Source organism: Chrysemys picta, chromosome 10 (assembly GCF_011386835.1).
Source record: "Chrysemys picta bellii isolate R12L10 chromosome 10, ASM1138683v2, whole genome shotgun sequence".
NCBI lineage: Eukaryota > Metazoa > Chordata > Testudines > Emydidae > Chrysemys > Chrysemys picta.
The window spans coordinates 68969020-68989963 of NC_088800.1; the positions used below are offsets into that span (position 1 = coordinate 68969020).

Here is a 20944-nt window from a genome sequence, read left to right on the forward strand (position 1 = left end):
AGGGTGAGTGGTGTCTCTTGGGGAATGGGCCAGGCCTGTTTTTAGGGAACAGTACTTGCAAATACTATGTGGGCCCAGATGGTGATGGAGAGTGGGCCACTCCCCTTGTTTATTGTTTTGACACCACTGACGACATTAACCGCAAGAGTGTCTGCGCCAATAGTGTCTGCTATGAAAACTGCACCATGGTATGGGAAAACTCCGATGGAAAATGTCTGTATGTAGGCAGAAATGTAGAGACGAAGACATCTCCTTGGAGCGCGGGCCTATTGGGTTTACGGGACGTTATACATCCCTGTTACAAAAAGCGTTGGGAGTGACACGGCCCTGTTTCAGCAGGGTTCGGTTCTTACTGGGTGTATGGGAATAAAGCCTATCATGCCTTCCAGTACACTTCTCAGGTTCTTATCTTGCCTGGTTGTTACCCCCCACTCGTATTGTGAAACAATTACATAAAGGCAAGATTAGAATGTAAGGGACACTAGCAAACCTCAAGCTGAAGAGGCTGCAGCACTCGAACCAATGACGTGGACAACATTCCCTAGTAATTGCAGACTTAGGAGAAGGGTTATAAGACTCCAGGGTATTTTATAAATTATGGCTAATGAGACTGCTACCATAGTTACTAATCAAGCCACTAAACTTAAGCAGCTTAGACAGTTAGCTTTACAAAATCATATGGCTTTAGGTAAGAGTTTTATGCATTTGTGAATGACATCTATAAAGATACCTTTAACAGAGCAGCCCACTTAAGAGACATCGCCCGAGACAGGTCTGATGAAGGTAGCTGAACACATGATTGGTTTGATGGTTTATTTTCCTGGTTCCCATCCCTAACAGGCTGGTTAAAGGGACTCCTGAAAGCAGGTATTAAGATTTTACTGATTGTGTTTTGTGTTTAAACTGTCCATGTGCATAATGTCTAAATGTGTTAGGGCAACTAGCAAATCAAAGTGAATATTTCTCTCTTTACAAGAAAGACGGGTTTTGGCAAAGGTGGGAACCACGCCAGATGCCGATATTCTGACCCCTATGTATTTGCTGTAACACTCCTACAGTTGTGAAAGTGTGATCATGAGCCCATTATATGGGTCAAATTGATATAAAATTATTCTACTTAGCTGCCGGGGGCAAATTTGTCACGTACACATGTGAAACATGCAGCGTCAGCTATATCTTAACTCAGGAAGTTCCTTCGAGAGGAAATGTAGCCAAACTCCAAACCTGGAGACAATGGAACTTTCTGTGCCTGCGTTCTGTAGATAATTAACTGCTTGGTTTGCAAAATAACAGAAGGGGGGAGCAAGTAGATGAACAATAAGGGGTCATAAGAGGGGCAGATACATGTAGCTTGCTAATTATGTATGGTAATGATAGCAAATTTTGGCCAATCATAGAGGAATAGATTATCATAGTCAACTGCATATAATGCTTTGGTGTAAGTGTTTTCTTGTTCTTGCTGACTTATGAGCTCGAACCCAATTGCAATTGAAATAAACGGATCGCCCCTCCCGGGGCTCCTTGCTTGATTAGCTGTGTCCGTCTCTCCTTATTCCTCAGCTGGAACGGACAGGAATTTCTATGACACCTTTGTTATGACAAACTGCTCTGTATTTTTGGGGCAACGGTTCATTTTGCTGATGTGGTGTAACCTATTTTGTTCAAAGTTTCTGTGGTGAATGAAGTTTATAGAAGTTTAATATTGCAACATGTGTGGCAATAAAAGATGTAAAAGCATCAAGAGAAAGTGAGTCCGACTGGGTTCAGGAGGAGTTGGATCTGGCTCTAAATTAATCAGCCCCATTGACTTTTTAAATAATATTTAGGATACATTCTCTGTTATATCCGATTATATGTGGATGGGTTGTTTTAGATGCCATCTTCGCTAAAGTTGGTACGGTCTGACACAGTGAAATTTCAAGAATACAAGTAGGTGTAATTCTCAACAAATTATTTAACAATGACCACAGACTTACACCTACTTGCATTCTTGAAATCTCACTGTGTCAGGGCATGGCTACACTCACAGATGTAGAGTGCCGGGAGTTAAACCAGCCCTCGTAGGCAGCAGCAGGGAAAGTGCTGCCGTGTGTTCACACTGTCAGTTGCAAGCGCGGTGGCGTGGCCACATTTGCGGCACTTGCAGTGGCATTTGGAGCGGTGCATTATGGACAGCTATCCTACAGAGCACCTCTTCCCATTCTGGTGCTGAGGCTTGTGGGAAGGGGAAGGAGCGGCACGGCGCATCCTGGATCCTATCCCAATGCTCCGTGATGCATCGCTTTACATCCCAGCAATCCCTGTGCTTCCGTCCACATTTGGTGCCATCTTTCAATGGTTTTTGTACTGCGCGGTCTGTCTTCCCTTTTGGTCTGCAGGAATGGATCCTGAACTGCTGAGGAATATGCTGATGGGTCTCACCAGCACATCACGAATTGCAGTTGAGTTACTCCTTAAGCTACAAAGTGACAGTGAAGAGTCTGACGATGATGTCAACACGCATAACGCATATGACATGAGATTGTGGCATTCACAGACATGCTCACCACCGTGGAACGCCGCTTTTGGGCTTGGGAATCAAGCACTGAGTGGTGGGATCACATCATCATGCAAGTCTGGGATGACGAGCAGTTGCTGCAGAACTTTCGGATGAGGAAAGCCACTTTTATGGGATTTTTTTGCTGAGCTCTCCCCCACCCTGCGGCGCAAGGACACGAGATTTAAGAGCTGCCCTGCCGGTGGAGAATTGTGTGGTGATTGCAATCTGGATGCTGACTACTCCAGACAGCTACCGATTGGTCGCTAACCAGTTCGGAGTGGGCAAGTCTACTGTTGGAATCATGTTGATGCGAGTGTGCTGGACCATTCATTGCATCCTGCTCAGAAGAACAGTGACTCTGGGCAAAGTGCGTGACATTGTGGATGGCTTTGCACAAATGGGTTTCCCTAACTGCGGAGAGGCGATAGATGGCACACATATTCCAATTTTGGCACCCCAGGCCACCTAGCCTCCGAGTACATAAATCAGAAGGGGTATTTCTCTATGGTTCTCCAGGCGCTCGTGGATCACCGTGGGCGTTTCACAGACACTAACACAGGCTGGTCTGGAAAGGTACATGATGCACGCATCTTTCGGAACACTGGCCTGTTCCGGAAGCTGCAAGCCTGGACTTTCTTCCTGGACCAGAAGATCACCGTAGGGGAAGTCAAAATGCCCATTGTGATCCTTGGAGACCCCGCCTACCCTTTAATGCCATGGCTCATGAAACCATACACAGGGAGCCTTGACAGCAGCAAGGAGCAGTTCAACAACAGGTTGAGTCGGTGCAGAATGACTGTTGAGTGTGCTTTTGGCCGTTTAAAGGGCCGCTGGTGCTGTCTGTATGGAAAGCTGGATCTGGCCGATGACAGCATCCCTACGGTTATAGCCGTGTGCTGTACCCTCCATAACATTTGGGAAGGGAAGGGTGAAAGCTTCACTTAGGCATGGATCTCTGAGGTTCAACGCCTAGAGGCTGAATTTGAATTGCCAGAGACCAGGGCTATTAGAGGGGCCCAGCACGGGGCCATAAGGATTAGGGATGCCCTGAGGGAGCAGTTTGATGCTGAAAATCATAAGTAATGTTTGGTGCCCTGCACGGGAGTGAAGTGGTCACAAGGCTAGTAAGCATCTGTGTTTGCTACGTATGATGAACTGATTAGCAGTGTCTTTTGCTATCTTTTACTTAATGCAATAAAGAATGTTTCAAAAACCAAAAAATTCATTTATTGAAGAGAAACAAACATGGCGTGACCCATATGTGCTGTGTGGGAGGAGGGAAGGGGGCATGGTGGGGAATGGAACAATCACAGATTTGCAAATGTCCTGTTATCATATTCCGCCTTCCTATCTGGAGTGCCGTGCAATGAGTGCTGCACTTCAGGCTGGCTAAAATGCATGGTGATGGGGGTTGAGTGCAGTGGGTAAGGGTCATAGTAAGAGCACTCCATGCCTTGCTGAGCAAACAGGAAGGGGACTTTCAAAATTCCCAGAGAATTTAAAGGGTGGGTCTGACGGTTGGTCACCTGAGTACAAGGTAGTAGACTTCAAAAGTGATTACCAGAGTGGCTTTAAATTCTCTGGGAATTTTGAAAGTCCCCTTCCTATTCGCTCAACAAGGCGTGGAGTGCTCTCAGCACACCTTTCCAGGTGATCATGCCTCCACGCGCCAGGTGATCCCCAGTATGTAGCAATGGCAAGGGGCTGGACCTCATCAGTGTTTAGGGGGAGGAAGCTGTCCAGTCCCAGCTGTGGCTAGAACAGGCATTGTGGGATGCTTCCTGGAGGCCGATCAGAGCGCTTTAATAGACCAGGGCGTCCACACTGGCATCACGACACTCCAGTTGGGGTGCAGCAAGCTCTGTGCTCGTGAAGGTGGATTACCAGAGGCGCTCCAGCCGCGGAGTCCGGGCGATCTACATGCCTTGCCAGTGTGGACACCTCAGGAGTTAGGGCGCCTGGGGCTGATTTAATGTGCTCCAACTTGCAAGTGTAGCCAAGGCCTCAGACTGTACCAACTTTAGCGAAGATGTCATCTAAACAACCCATCCAAATATAATCTGAAAGATGCATGGAAATACTTAAATTACACAAGAAAAAACAATAATGAATTTATCAAGAAATAAAATCAGAATAAGTATAGTACTAAACTAACTTTCCTCAGGTGTAGTAATAAAGAATCCAACTGCTGTAGGTTATTTAGCAGTATTGCAAAAAAGAAAATCCATCTATTTTGTCAAATTAGCTTGAAATGATCAGACCTATCTACCTGAATTCTCTACCACCAAATACAATAGCACACCAGTTGAGAGACTGATGGAACAATGTACTGTCAATGTATGTGGGTTTTTTTATTAAATGTTTTGGATAAACTTTAGAACAACAAGAATACCATCAACTCTGGTCATTATCACTGGTATAATGACTGCCTGATGGTTCAAGGCAAATGGTCTTCATAAAATACTTTTGGATCTTGAACCTGGGCTTTGAAACTAAGTTATGTGGGTGCATCTTTGCATTGATGTTGTCTGGAGAGAAAGATGAGGAAAAGACAGATGAGGTATTATCTTTCTACTTCTGACTTCATACTAGGTTTCCTTCCCCTCTGCTTGGAAATGCCTTCCTCCTAGTAGGCAACTCCCTTTTCTTTGGAAGACCTGTCATGTCCATGAAGCATTCTGTCTATATCACCCTCCTTGTCTGTTTGTCCTGCAATGTTTTATTGCTTTATATTGTACCCACATGTGCATTTAGATTGTAACCTCTTCAGAAGAGGGACTATTATCTGTTCAGCATATTTTACCTATTTTACAGTGCTATTGAAAATAATAAATTCCAAACTCCAAAACCTCAGTGTCTTCAACTTAATCCTTATTAGTTGTCAGTATTATTAAGGTGTATATCCTTCGTGGGACAGTCACCATAGGGGACACATCTAAAACCATTGTATTAGGGGGTCGTAGTACACATACACATTAAGTACTACTCTATGCCCATTTTTTTGGATATGGGTCATGGTAGACATGGAAGGGTTAAACAACTTCCAACTAGTTTTTAATATCTTAAAGAAAGAACAGGGTGCACAAAATTGGATTTAGAAATATTTAATTATATTAAGTTAGTGAAAAGTTTTAATATTTAAACATTCCATTGTGTGAATGGACCATTCTAGTTTTATTGTATAAAGTGAATAAGCAACAAAAATTACAAGCATAATGAGCTATGTAAATTCTGCCGTTTGACTCTTCTGTGAAGGAGAGCTACATATCCTGGCTTCTCCTGGAGTCTGTCAATAATTCTTCTGCCTTGAGCAGCAGTAGGTGTGAGAGATCAATGTGTACTGAATGCAGTGCTGCCTCTGCCATACTCTCAACCCTCCTGAGGAGGAGTGTGTGTGTGTGTGTGTGTGTGGGGGGGGTCTATCTTGACCTTCAAACATGCTGTGTGGCAGTGCCGGAACAAGGGCAAGGCGAGTGAGGCACTTGCCTTGGGCGTGCAAAGCTGAGGGGCGCAGAAAAGCCCCGGAGTATCCCTGCTGGATCGAAAGCTGCGCGAGGCTCTCCCGGCTGCTGCTGCCTATGGCAACAGAGGCCGGCAGCTAGCTGCTGCACATCAGGAGGGGGTGGGAAGAGGTGGCACACACATGCTTCACAGCCCTCCCCTCCCCCAGCTCCCACCTGGAGGAGACACCGAGGGGGCTTCCGGTGGGCGACAGGATCATCTGCAGTGGACCTCACTCACCTGAGCTGCTGGGGCTTTGGTGGGTGTTTGACCCTGTGATCCACCCTTTCCCCTTCCCCCCCGCCACCACTCCTGCAAACATTGGGCAAGGGGCAACCCCATCCCCCACCCCCAATGAGACTATGGCGAGGAGCAGCAGGGGAGGAAGGAAGCCACATGTGATGGCAGTCCCCTCCCCCCGAGCACTCACCACCCCCTCCCAGAGCCCACATCCCCTCTCCGGCCCACAAACTCTGTCCCAGAGCCTGCACCCAGCCCTCCTCACTCCCTCCCAGAGCCTGCACCCCTCCACCAACCCTGCACCCCACCCTGTGCCCCAGCCCGGAGCCTGCATCCAGCACCCAAACTCTGTCCCAGAGCCTAGGGTTACCATATTTTGAGCCTCCAAAAGAAGGACACTCCACGGGGCCCCCCCAGCCCCGCCCATGCCCATGCCCCCGCCCCAACTCCGCCCCTTCCCCAAAGTCCCCGCCCCAACTCCGCCCCCTCCCCTGCTTCCTGCAAACATTTGATTCGCGGGAAGCCTGAAGCAGGTAAGGGGGGTGTGGGGGGAGGAGGCGCGGCCCAGTCTGGCCCCCCCAGTGTCTCTAGCCTGGGTCGGCTCGGGCCCTGGGGTGCCGGCCCCAGGCCCGGCCCCCGGCCGAGCACCCCCGGCACGCTCAGCACCCCCCGGGCCCCCAGCCGAGCACCCCCGGCCCGCTCAGCACCCCCGCCCCCCCCGGCCCCGCCGGCGCTCGGCGCCCCCGGCACCGCCGGCCCCCGGTGCTCGGCACCACCGGCCGCCGGCGCTCGGCGCCCCCGGCCCCCGGCATCGCCGGCCCCACATGTCCCGATTTTCCCGGACATGTCCGGCTTTTTGGGATTTCCCCCCGGACGGGGATTTGGAGCCCAAAAAGCCGGACATGTCCGGGAAAATCCGGACATATGGTAACCCTACCAGAGCCTGTACCCCCACCCCCTTCCCACACACCTCCTCTTGCAACCAAACTCTGTCCCAGAGCCTGCACCCCTCACCCCCTCCTGCACCCCCAGGCCCTGCCCCAGCCCAGAGCCTGTATTCAGCACCCAAACTCTGTCCCAGAGCCTGCACCCCCACCTCTTCCCACACTCCCTCTCCTGCCCCCACACTCCCTCCCAGAGACTGCCCCCAGCCCTCCGCACTCCCTCCCAGGGCCTGCACCCCGCCACCCATCCTGCACCCCCACCCTGTGCCCCAGCCTGGAGCCTGCACCCAGCACCCAAACTCCATCCCAGAGCCTGCACTCCAGACTCCATCCCAGAGCCCAACCTCTCAACCCTCCTTCACCCCAATCCTCTGCCCCAACCCAGGGCCTGCACCCCAGACCTCTTCCCCCCCACCCCCACCCAAACTCCCTCATAGAGCCTTAAGCAGGTGGGGTGCAGAGTTTGGGGGTGAGGGACTCTGAGCATTCTGGGCACCACCAAAATTTCTACAAACCTGCCGCCCCTGATACTTGGGGGGGAAGGAGGCGAGTGGCGAGTCCGTGGATGGAGAGGGGGCATCCATTTTCAGTATTTTAATTTTTGGTACTGCATTGATTGACTGCTGTGTCCATTAATATAGTGACCCCTGGGTCTTTGAATGAGGCTTTATACTTGCGGGGGGGGAAGGGGGTGAGGAGGCGAGCGGCTAGTCAGTGGCTGGAGGGGGGCAAATCTCCCAGATTCAAAATCTGGGACTGTGTCCGTTGGTCCTTTTTGCTGCTTTTCTCTGGGCTGGGGGTTGTCCCAATGCTGCAAAGAGGGTGTTCCCAAAGGAAGGTGCTTGCTTCTAATCCCATAGGCCGTCAGTATGTCTGCTTTTCTCTAGTCAGCCCACTTGACAAGTTTGATTGTCCTTGGTCTGGCTCTCAACCCCTAAGTGGGCTGTAGTCCACGAAAGCTTATGCTCTAATAAATTTGTTAGTCTCTAAGGTGCCACAAGTCCTCCTGTTCTTCTTTTTGCGGATACAGACTAACACGGCTGCTATTCTGAAACCTCTCCAAGGGTTGCAACTGTCTGGAGGTGCCTGCCTTCCATGCCTTCCTCATTCACACCTCATTCATTCAACAGGGCAATTGATTACAAAGTGGGAAGGGGGGGGGAAGATCTTATTCTACTTCTAGCAAAAAGACATTTTTCTTTTACCTTAATTATACTACCTTAGGGGCCCGCTATAACATATTACCAAGGTTCAATACAAATTCATATAAAAGTTATAAAAAATGCATAATGCAGAGATTTATCTACAACTGCATTGATTGACTGCTGTGTGCAGTAATATAGTGACCCCATGTCTTTGAATGAGGCTTTATACTTGGGGGGCGCGAGGGGGCGAGCGGGTGGGCAAGCAGCAGGTGGGCAAAGAGGCAAACAGTGAGCCAGCAAGGGTTCTAGTATGTTACATGCACTATGATGCACACCTTATATGTATTAGTTGATTTTGAACGCGGAACTTATGATTAAAATAAATAAACGTTCTATTATCATTATTATTATTATTGTTATTTACGTATTTTTCTTTCTTTTTTTTTTTTTTAATAAAGTAACTACTATGAAATTATATGGAGGGGGCAGGACGCAATTTTATATTCTTGCCTCGGGCGCAAAAATAGCTAGTTACGGCTCTGCTGCTTGGCACAGTAGTGTTCCATTGTCTGTGGTTTTACAGTACATCTCTATTTCCCCCCCCGAAGGGTTTTGGAGCTATCTAAGTATAAGACAAGTAAGGGGAAACCAAGATATGGTATGTGTTGCTGTTGGAGAATATGAAGATTTCTGATTAACTACAGGAAACACAAGTGGGGTTAATCTATATTCTTACACATCTCTTATTTAACTTAACTCTATAAGACATTACAAGGGAAATAAAATGCAGGTTCATTATGTGACCTGCAAAATAAATATTTCCAAATAGTGTATTGCTTAATCACAGTAGTGTAGTATGTATGCTTATCACTCTTTCCTCCTATGTACAGTGCCATCGCTGCATAGGGATATTCTGCACTACATGTGCTATATACTATACACATTATCAGCTGAACAATGATAGTGTGCCTAAGAGATACTGTCTACGCCCTACACCAGCTCTACATATCAGATGTGTTTCATAGAGTTGCTGGCTGTATAGTATCAGGAGGTAGCCGTGTTAGTCTGTATCCACAAAAACAACCAGGAGTCCGGTGGCACCTTAAAGACTAACAGATTTATTTGGGCATAAGCTTTTGTGGGTAAAAAGCTCACTTCTTCATGTCTCCATGCATCTGAAGAAGTTGAAGTATTTTACCCACAAAAGCTTATGCCCAAATAAATGTTAGTCTTTAAGGTGCCACTGGACTCCTGCTATTTTTGTTGCTGTCTAGTGTACATAAGGTAGCACAGAAATGTGGCCATATAGTGTGCACTGTTCTACATGTGAGCAATACTGAAGATGTTTGAGTACATAACATCTTCTTGCATTCACTATTAAAAATGTGGCAACTACAGCACTTGCTTACACTGAATATTTGGAAATCTAACATGTGGAAAGTATGTGCATATAGATGGGTTTTAGGCCAGTTTTTGGTCTGTTTTGAAAAAAGTGAGGTATACAAACTACACTGGTTCTTCATGCAGTGCCTGATCCAAATCCTGATCAAGCCACTAGAAAGATTTCCCCTAACTTCAGTGGGAAATGGCGTAGGCCCTTAATTTACTCCTCCCATCAGTTCTGTTTCTCTCAATTGAAAGTAGGGAGCACCAGCATCCTCTGACCCACTAGCTCAGGGTGGGCCACCAGCACGTGCTCTGCAGGCCTCCACTGTGCACAGTTGGAGAACATGTTACACTGCATCTAACGCCTGGTTTACACTATGAGTTTAATTCGAATTTAGCAGCGTTAAATCGAATTAACCCTACACCCGTCCACACAACGAAGCCATTTATTTCGAAATAAAGGGCTCTTAAAATCGATTTCTGTACTCCTCCCCGACGAGCAGAGTAGGGCCAAAATCGATATTGCCATTTCGAATTAGGGTTAGTGTGGCCGCAATTCGATGGTATTGGCCTCCGGGAGCTATCCCACAGTGCACCATTGTGACCGTTCTGGACAGGAATCTGAACTCGGATGCACTGGCCAGGTAGACAGGAAAAGCCCCGCGAACATTTGAATTTCATTTCCTGTTTGCCCAGCACAGGAGAGCATAGGTGACCACAGAGAGCTCATCAGCACAGGTAACCATGCAGGCCGATAATCGAAAGAGTACCAGCATGGACCGTACGGGAGGTACTGGATCTGATCGCTATATGGGGAGAGGATTCAGTGCTAGCAGAACTTCGTTCGAAAAGACGAAATGCCAAAACTTTTGAAAAAATCTCCAAGGGCATGATGGAGAGAGGCGACAATAGGGACTCAGAGCAGTGCCACGTGAAAGTCAAGGAGCTCAGACAAGCCTATCAGAAAACAAAGGAGGCAAACGGTCGCTCCGGGTCAGAGCCGCAGACATGCCGCTTCTACGCTGAGCTTCATGCAATTCTAGGGGGGGCCGCCACCACTACCCCACCTCTGACCGTGGATTCCGAGGCAGGGGTAATCTCATCAGCCACACCTGAGGATTCTGCGGACGGGGAAGAGGAGAAGGAGGCGGAGGACGAGCTTGTGGAGAGCACATAGCACTCCGTTCTCCCCAACAGCCAGGATATTTTTCTCAGCCTGACTGAAGTACCCTCCCAAGCCTCCCAAGCCAGTACCCAAGACCATGACCCCATGGAAGGGACCTCAGGTGAGTTTACCTTTTAAAATATAAAACATGGTTTAAAAGCAAGCGTTCTTTAATGATTAATTTGCCCTGAAGACTTGGGATGCATTTGCGGCCAGTACAGCTACTGGAAGTCTGTTAACGTGTCTAGGGACGGAGCGGAAATCCTCCAGGGACATCTCCATGAAGCTCTCCTGGAGGTACTCCAAAAGCCTTTGCAGAAAGTTTCTGGGCAGTGCAGCCTTATTCCATCCTCCATGGTAGGACACTTGACCACGCCATGCTAGTAGCAAGTAATCTGGTATCATTTCATGACAAAGCCTGGCAGCGTATGGTCCCGATGTTTGCTGGCATTCAAGCAACATCCGTTCTTTATCTCACTGTGTAATCCTCAGGAGAGTAGTATCGCTCATGGTAACCTGGTTGAAATACGGGAATTTAATTAAGGGGACAGAGGTGGCCGTTTCTACTGGGCTGTTTGCCTGTGGCTGAAAAGAAATCCTTCCCTGCAGTTAGACAAGCGTGCGGGGGGAGGGGGAATTGGCGCTGAGCTTTTCGCCTTTGGCTAGCAGGGATCTTCCCTGATACCAGCCACGCGGTGGGGGGAGGGGTACAGCGATCATCCCAGATAATTCATGGCGGGAGTGGGAGGCTGGGGGTTAGTTTGGTTTCTGCAGGGATCTTCCCTGATACCAGCCACGCGGTGGGGGGAGGGATAAAGCGATCATCCCAGAGAATTGGATGCGGGGGGGTTAGATTGTTTTCTGCTGCTGAAGGTTAATAGGAAAACTGCAGCAGTCAACGGGCTTTGCTTGGTATGTGGGAAAGGAGGGCGCAGAAGCCGAAAGACAATGGCTTACCATGGCCACATGCAAGCTGAATTCTGTTGCTCGGACCTGCGTCTGTGATCTCTAACACCAAAGCCACAGGCACTCAATATTAAGATGGAAAATGCGACCTTGAATTGAAATCACATGTGCTATGTAATGTGAATAGTGTTGTTCACCATGAAAGAGTATAAGCATTGTTCTGTAAAATACATCATTTTAAAAACTTCTCTCCTTTTTTTCATCCCTCCAGCAGCTGCAAATTTTTCAAGCCTTCCTCCTCCGTCCCGAAGGCTATCTCAGATAAGGTGGCAGAGAAAGAGGACACAAGACAAGATGTTCTCGGAAATAATGAAATGCACCCGCAATGAAAGAGCTCATTTGAATGAGTGGAAGGACACGGTATCTAAGTACAGGAAAGATGCCAGTGAACGTGAGGTCATGAGGGACGCTTGAGATGAAAGGTGGCAGGCTGCAACGCTGGGGCTGCTGCGTGATCAAACGGACATGCTCCGGCTTCTGGTGGAGCTTCAGGAACGGCAGCAGGATAACAGACTGCTGCTGCAGCCGCTGTATAACCTCCCTCCCCCCCTCACCATGTTCCATATCCTCCTCACCCAGACATGTAAGAACGCGGGGGGCGGGATGGGAGAGGCTCCGTGTACCCTCCCACTCCGCCCCAGTGGACAGCCCAACCAAAAGGCTGTCATTATATTGAATTTTTTCAGTGGCCTTTTACTTCCCGCCGATCCTCCTCCCAAACCTCACCCAGGTTACCTTGTCGGTTCTCTCCCTATGTTTATAATCAATTAATAAAGAATACATGATTTTTAAACGATAGTGACTTTATTTCCTTTAAAAGCAAGCTGTGATTTAAGGGGGGAGGGTGGTTTGCTTACAGGGAATGAGTCAATCAAGGAGGTGGGTTTTCAACAAACACAACTTTCACACCGTAGCCTGGCCAGTCATGAAACTGGTTTTCAAAGCTTCTCTGATGCGCAGCGCTTCCTGGTGTAATCTTCTAATCACCCTGGTATCTGGCTGTGCATAATCAGCAGCCAGGCGATTTGCCTCAGCCTCCCACCCCGCCATAAAGGTCTCCCCCTTACTCTCACAGAGATTGTGGAGCACACAGGAAGCAGCAATAACAATGGGGATATTGGTTTGGCTGAGGTCTGACCGAGTCAATAACGAGCGCCAGCGACCTTTTAAACGGCCAAATGCACATTCTACCACCATTCTGCACTTGCTCAGCCTGTAGTTGAACAGCTCCTGACTCCTGTCCAGGCTGCCTATGTACGGCTTCATGAGCCATGGCATTAAGGGGTAGGCTGGGTCCCCAAGGATAACTATAGGCATTTCAACATCCCCAATGGTTATTTTCTGGTCCAGGAAGTAAGTCCCTTGCTGCAGCCGTTTAAACAGAGTAGTGTTCCTGAAGACGCGAGCGTCATGAACCCTTCCCGGCCAGCCCACTTTGATGTTGGTGAAACGTCCCTTGTGATCCACAAGTGCTTGCAGCACCACTGAAAAGTACCCCTTGCGGTTTATGTACTGGGTACCCTGGTGCTCCGGTGCCAAGATAGGGATATGGGTTCCATCTATCACCCCACCACAGTTAGGGAATCCCATTGCAGCAAAGCCATCCACTATGACCTGCACATTTCCCAGAGTCACTACCTTTCATAGCAGCAGCTCAGTAATTGCTTTGGCTACTTGCATCACAGCAGCCCCCACAGTAGATTTGTCCACTCCAAATTGATTCCCGTCTGACCGGTAGCTGTCCGGTGTTGCAAGCTTCCACAGGGCTATCGCCACTCACTTCTCAAGTGTGAGGGCTGCTCCCATCTTGGTATTCTGGCGCTTCAGGGCACGGGAAAGCAAGTCACAAAGTTCCATGAAAGTGCCCTTACGCATGCGAAAGTTTCGCAGCCACTGGTAATCGTCCCACACCTGCAACACTATGTGGTCCCACCAGTCTGTGCTTGTTTCCCAGGCCCAGAATCGGCCTTCCACGGCTATAACCTGCCCCATTAACAGCATGATCTCCAAAGCACCGGGGCCCGCGGTTTCATAGAATTCCATGTCCATGTCCTCATCACTCTCGCCACCGCGCTGCCGTAGCCTACTCCTCGCCGCCTGGTTTTGCAGGTTCTGGTTCAGCATAAACTGCATGATAACGCACGAGGTGTTTACAATGTTCATGACTGCTGTCTTGAGCTGAGCGGGCTCCATGCTTGCCGTGGTATGGCGTCTGCTTTGTTCACCCAGGAAAAAGGGGTGAAATGGTTGTCTGCCGTTGCTTCCCTGGAGAGGGGGGAGGATGTACCCAGAACCACCCGTGACAATGTTTTTGGCCCCATCAGGCATTGGGATCTCAACCCAGAATTCCAATGGGCGGAGGAGACTGCGGGAACTATGTGATAGCAATGGGATAGCAACCCACAGTGCAACGCTCCGGAAATCGACACTAGCCCCGGTACCTGGATGCACACCGCCGAATTAATGTGCTTAGGGTGGCTGCATACATTCGACTTTATACACTGTTTCTAAAATTCGAATTATATAAATTCGGATTAATCCCCTAGTGTAGGGGTGTGCACCATGGGGGGGTAGTAATAAGGCTCCCTAATGCCTCTCTAATTAAGGGTGCATTGATAATTGCACTTCCAGCAGGGATTAAATCTCTTGACGCTGTAGCTGGGTGGGCGGCGCGTAGGCGGGGCGGGCACGCTACAAACCGCACCCTATGGAACTGTATACCGGCGCGTGCGCCCCCAGCGGCCGGCCAGCCTGGCGCCGCTCCCCAGCCAGACGTTCTGCCGGTACAGCAGGCCCAGCATCCCCGTGACCGAGGAGCCAATCAGGGAGCTTGGCAGCGGCGCGCCCGGCCGCCTTTCCCCACTTCCCTCAGTCGCCGCCGCCGCTGCTACCCGGGGAGGGGGAGCGTGGAGTGGAGGCAGCCCCAGCCGTCGCCGCGCTCTATGGCGATCCAGGGCTTGTGCAGCGAGGGCGGCTCGGAGCCCTTCTGGGTAAGAGCGGCACGGGGTCTGCCGCCGCGTTTCCCCTGCCGCCGCGTGCTCCGGGGCCAGATCCAGCGCCTGGGAGTCCCGCACGCCGCCTGGCGGGGTCCCCACAGGAGAGCAGCTTTAGGGTCCTCATGGAAGGGGTGCAGCCTTTCCCCCGGGTCAGGCCCTTTCTGGGAGGGTGCAGCCCCCTCTTCCCTTACAGGAAGGGGGTGCATGGGGGTTGCAGGGCCCCAGAGGGAGCAGGTGCAGGGCCCTTGGTCCAAGGAAGGGGTAGAGTCTCCCCCACCCATCCTGTGGCAGCGCTAGGGTACCAAGAGCTTGCCTGATGCCTTTTGTTGTTCTCTCGCCTAGCCAATACTTATGTAAAGGGTTGGGCTGGTGGTGGTAAATGGGTTTGTGACTGATTGGGCTGTGCTTTTCTTGATGGCATAGGACTGTCTGCTAAACGTATTTACTCATTGCACGATCTTGGTAATTTCACCCAGGCTAAGCCTAGTTTCAGTTTAGGTAGATCCTAAGGGCAGCTTTGGCCGCATGAGGTGGTGGTGAGTGCACTTGTATGGTACAGACTGCTTTACTGGCAGAGCGTGAGAATGCATCACATATATAAGGCTTATGGAATAACAAGCCCTCACCTAAGGAGATTGTGAAGTCCAGGGCACGTTTATTGAGTAGCAAACAGAGCTGCCTGTTCTGTGCTACAGTAATTATGACATCTGTTAAGAGAAAAAGTGCTTTTAATTATTTCCTGTCTCATCGAGGTTAGATTGTGTGTGTTAAGTAAATAAATTAGTATGGGTGGCTCTTTGTGGTATCTCAACAGTTAAGTAGCAGTAGCAAAGGTTCCTTTATCTTTATTGTTGTGGTTTTCATGCCCCAAACTCTGATTCTCCTTCCACCTTTATCTATAATACTGTCTTATGTTGAAATGCACTTTCTATCTGGATATTTGAGTAGTTAGAACATGGGCTATATTCTGGTTATCCAAATCATTACACTATGGTTGGTTACATGGTTCTCTGCTATGTATTGTTTTTTAAATATTAATATTCTGGTAGCAAGTCAAAATTGGGGCTCCATTGTGCTAAATGCTGAACAAACACTTATAAGTACATGGTCCCTGCCCTTAAAGCTGCTGTTAATGAATTTTGTTCTGGTTTTGCTTTCATTTGGTCTCTTTATCTAATCAGGCATGTACAGTACACTTGCCTGATGTCCCCTTGAATGTAATGTAAACAAAGCAACTTTGGGTATGAATAGAGGTTTATGGGAATGTTCCCCTTTATAGCTGAGATAATAAAGAAAACACTTGGTTTGTGGATCAAGTGAAGCCCTAATCTTGAATGGGGCTTTCAATTGCTACTGCAAATATAGAATCCTAGATTCTAGTGACACTTCAACCTGTCTTTCTATGATTCCAAAATGTATGTGGTATCTTGTAGACTCGATAAGTATTCAGGGTACTAGCCACAAAATAGAGTGGTGTGTACATGTGGTCATTGTAATAACGGTTTCCTGCTTTGGTCAGATAAACTACATTCTCACATGTGATATTCTTCTTACTTCAGTCATATAAATAGATATAACTGATGTGCTTTTTGTTGAAGGTTTGTAAATAGTTAAGGGTTTATTAGTGTTGGAACTTGTAGTTCATTGGGAGTTTCCAAGTTGTGAACTTGCCTTGCTTACTGAAAAACAGTTCTTGTGCAAGCTGGAGCAGTTGCTAAACCAACCTGCTTGAAGTGAGATAGAGTTCCTGGGAAAATACACCCTTCTGAGGTAGTAATCTGTGTTACTCATCCGATTATAATGGTAACATTAATGATTGCTGAAAATGTTACCAGTTTGCATTAAGTGCATTGGATTGTTTGTTGATGAGTTCAGAGGACTTTCTTTGGGCTGACTTGTAGTAGCTATTGAGCGCTTGCTTGCTTTAGTCCTACTTTTCCTGAAATTTTCAAGAGGTATTCAAATTGTGAGTGGGGCTTGAAAAATCCATTCTCCCATGGCAAGTAGGAAGCTTTCCCTGGTGTGTGCCCTCAACTTCTGCAGAACATACGTTTTCATTTTTAAAAAAGTCTCTAGTCCTTATGGTTGTGAAGGTAACTTCCCAAATGTGAGCCACTTGTGTACAATGCAGTGTGTAGGTATGGGGCATATCTTGATAAATCTGCAGACATACCACTTCAGTGCCCTTTCTGCAGCTTGTAAGTTTCCATTGCAGCAGAGAGGGAGCTGTGAGAGGGGTTGAGTAGCAGAGACTTAACACCCATGCCCTTGTAGTAGCTAGGAATCTACCTTTCATATTGGCCTTTGGCTGTTGCCATGCACTGAAAGGTATAAATTGGAGAAGTGAAGTACAACATATAGAGAACATGGAAAGGTGGCACTAGAATGGACAATGTAAGAAAATAAAGGAAGAGCGAAGTGGGACTGCAGGGAGAGAACAGGGAAAGAGGAAAACAGTGAAGGAAATGAAGGAAAAATATATTGACTATTAAAGCAAAGAGAAGAAGAGAAATATAACAAAAGCAAGATATATTAGTAAGTAGGGCTGGGTGAATAGAACTGAAAAAAAATCCATTAATTTCACAAATTTGTCAACTCATGTATCTGCCAAACAGCATTTGAACAGATAATAAGCTGATTGGATACTTCAAGAGAGAATTTGTAAGATAAATAATTCAACAATACTGATGAAATGTATTTGTTTGTTCTCTAGTGGTGTTTATCTTGCTCAGTAGCTGTTCAAAAACTATTCAGCAAATACGTTATCTATGAATATTGGTGATATTCAACAAATATCTTGTTTTGTTGCTCAGCTATCCAAACATGTTGCATTAGAAAGTTTGACAATTTTACAGTTAAGCATATACATAATAAACAGCACGCAACTGTTTTAATTAAATAGCAGGAGACATTGTTTTGTGGCAAAGAAAGGGAGTAGCTTTGGGGGGTATTTATTTCCCCCCCCACCTATTATATTTGAGCAAATAGATGGGTACATTTTTAGAGTTTGTTGCTTGATTCAGTTAGAAATAGGCACATGCATACAGTGTGTGAACTTTTCCTTTTTCAGGTTTCTAACTACGTGTTGACTTTTCTCATAACTTAAAATATTACAAATGCAAAATGAAAAATTCAGTTATAGCGCTTATTTTCAAGATTGACGGGTATGCCTTTGTATCACTTTTTACTAATTAGTTGGGTAACGTGCAATCACTTGGAGGATTTCAGACTCCTGTTGTTCTTGGATTTGTTCCAAAGCATAAGTACTAGGACAAATTCTTTTTCTGCTTGATCTAAGCTGTGATCTGGTGGCCTTAATTAAAAAGGTAAAGGTTGCTTGTGATCATATCCTTATTAGAGTTAATTTGCAGTCCTTTTAAAATTAATATTGATTGATTAATGAATAATAAATTATGAATAGTCAAATATTTTTTCTTTTTGTGAATGAAGGCAGATTTCTTTATTGATAAACTCTGCTTTTGGTATGTTTCTTTGGTGAGAATTCTGTCCATATTGTGAAATCCTTGACTTGAAAAAAATGTGCAGTCATTTCGGTATTTTTAAAAAAAATACAATTGCCAGTGTGGAAAGGTTGATCCTTAGGGCTGACCATTAAAAAGAAGCCTACTGGAATAGAATTTGTGGTTCAGATAATTTTTAGGAACCCCCCCTCCCCAAAAAAAGATTATAGGTTACATCCTTTCTGTTTGAAAGCTCTGGTAAAACATGAGCCCTGTTTGTGCGCTTGTTTGTTGTGAAACAGTCTCACATTTTTTCTTCAATTACTTCAGGGAATGAAAACTGAAATCAACAGGTTAGGTGGCAAAGTGAGTCATGCCCCCTTTACAAATACATTGCATCACCAAGAAACAGAAGATCTGTAATATATTTTTAAATAACATCTTTGTTCCATGGCTTTATATAAAAAAGTAGTGGCTTAAAATGTAATGTCTTTCATACAAACAATTAGTAATAGCGCTTCTGATTCTAAAGTATTTCAAACTGTATATGGAAAATCATACAACTTCTCTGAAATGTTGCCACTTCTTGGGAAGAGGCTGTAAGTCACTAGTGGATGCCACAATGTATGGGAGGGGAATTTTTGTCCAAGCTGATGGATGCTCTAGAAACATGCAGACAGGTAGATCATTACCATCTTCTTTCTTCCTGAGAATTAGAAATCCCTTGCAGTCTTCCTAACTTTGCACCATCCATTTCTGTGGTGTGGTCATCTGCTTTTTGGATTCTTCCCATATAGACGAGCCTAATCATGCAAAGGACTATGTGCCCTCAGCTTCAGTTGACTTCAGTGGCTGCTGTGATGGGGTGTCCTCTTCACACTTGCACTGAAAGAATTAAGGCAGGCCAGAGGGGCCAATTAGCCTATTAGGCGGCAAGCTTGGGAGAATTAAGACGCAGAGAAACCTTCATTAGAAAAAGCTCACATCTGCAGGAACAGGTGCGGCCAGGAAGCTGACAACAGAAGGGGCTGCTGGGACAGGCTGCAGTCAGTCTCTGGGAAGAGGGAGGAGTATTTGGAGGCTGCACAGATATGTAGCTTGTAGTTACTCCTTGGGAGGAGGGAGTGCTGAAGCTGGCAGACCCAGAGAAGGAAGGGAGAGCCAGAAGGTTAGGAAAGGGCTCAGGGAAATGCAGAAAGGTACAGGGTGGAACAGACTTGCAGTGGTTCTCAGCCAGAGGTCTGGCGGCCGCAAACACATTTCAGGGCATCCTCCAAGCGTGGCCAGCCTTAGACTCGCTAGGGCCCAGGGCAGAAAGCCAAAGCCCCACTGCGTGGGACTGCAGCCCAGGGCCTCGAGGCCCAGCATCCAAGGCTGAGGCCGAAGCCTGAGCAATTTAGCTTCGCGGTGCTCTCCTGGAGTGAGAGGGGACTGCAGACAAAAAGAGGTGGAGGGATGGCTTTGACCTGGTGAGCTATTCCCAAGAATGACCAGGAGGAGGCACCATAACATGTGAAGAATAGAGCACCATAACATGTGAAGAATATCCAGTCACAGGGATATTCAGTCCCCTTTGCAATAAAGCACATAGAATTCCATTTCATCTCCCTTTCGCACTTGTCTTCAATAGCTATTTGCAGAAAATCTCTTTTCTACCCACTGACAATAGTGCAAGACTAGGGTAGTCACTTGACATGTATTTTCACCGCTCTGTTTTACTTCATGGTAAAAATGTCCGGGCTCTGAATACACTAGTGTTGCCACCCGTGAAGCTGAAATGGTGGTACAGTAGTGCAACAGTGGGAAACATCCCAAAAACACTAGTGTAGAGGATTTGTAAGTAACTGTCTCAGTTATTGAGCAAACTGCACCTCTGATCCCTCTTGCTCTCATTGAATGCGTCCCTCGTAGGTCTCTATCCTTTATGGTTACACGTACACAGCATGCGGCAGCCTGTGTCAGTGAGTCTCATAGCGTGGGTCTACAGGTTCGTGCTTGTGTTGCAGCACTAAAAATAACCGTGTAGACAAGACTCTGAAGCCTACGAAGGGGGGCTGAGCTTTAGATCACAAGCCTTGAACGTCTACACAGCTCCTGAGCACCGCAAGCCTGAATCTATAGGCCCAGGTTCCAAAACTTGCTGTCAGGGCTCCTGCTTGCTGTTTAGACGTAGCTTAACTGTCACCCGGTTCCAGATGAAATTACAGATTCTTCCACTCTGACTGTGCCCTCGGTTGCAGTCCCCTGGTACTAACTGTGATTACATCAGCAGGTCAGATTTAGGCGACACCCGGCAGTTCTATTCCTTCACAGAGCAATGAGGGGGGTTAATACAGTCGCCAGACAGACTCCTTAAAGGAAGGTGTTGTTTATTTAGAACAAAAGCATTTAACAGAAAAGTAGATCTTAAAACAATAAAACATAATGTATGTATATCTAGCTTTTTTCTTAAGGCTGGCTCTGTGCTGGAAATGGGAAGGTCCTACTTGTTTAGACTCGCTCTGCCATGTCTTTTTTCTCTGTCAGTCTCCCTACATAGCGTTTAATAAGAGAACCCTTCTTCTGAAAAGCACTTTTAAAATCTTTAATGTTTGTTTGATC

The 20944-nt window shown here is 47.2% G+C and overlaps 2 protein-coding genes across 3 annotated transcripts in view; one reads left to right on the forward strand and one right to left on the reverse strand.

Annotated features, from left to right (window-relative positions):
- The window catches only part of LOC135973815 (uncharacterized), a 1510190-nt gene that overhangs the window by 1029327 nt on the left and 459919 nt on the right, over positions 1–20944 (reverse strand). Inside the window, exon 2 of the mRNA XM_065558894.1 lies at positions 1977–2458. The gene's annotated coding sequence lies outside the window, so the exon portion shown is untranslated. The remainder of the gene's footprint in view (positions 1–1976; positions 2459–20944) is intronic.
- Positions 14592–20944, forward strand: part of ABCC1 (ATP binding cassette subfamily C member 1 (ABCC1 blood group)) — a 104506-nt gene continuing 98153 nt past the window's right edge. Inside the window, exon 1 of one of the 2 annotated variants that reach the window (XM_005307561.5) lies at positions 14592–14876. In XM_005307561.5, coding sequence (XP_005307618.1) covers positions 14829–14876 — 48 coding nt within the window. In that variant the 5' untranslated portion in view covers positions 14592–14828. The remainder of the gene's footprint in view (positions 14877–20944) is intronic. The other variant, XM_005307560.5, reaches the window with a different exon arrangement.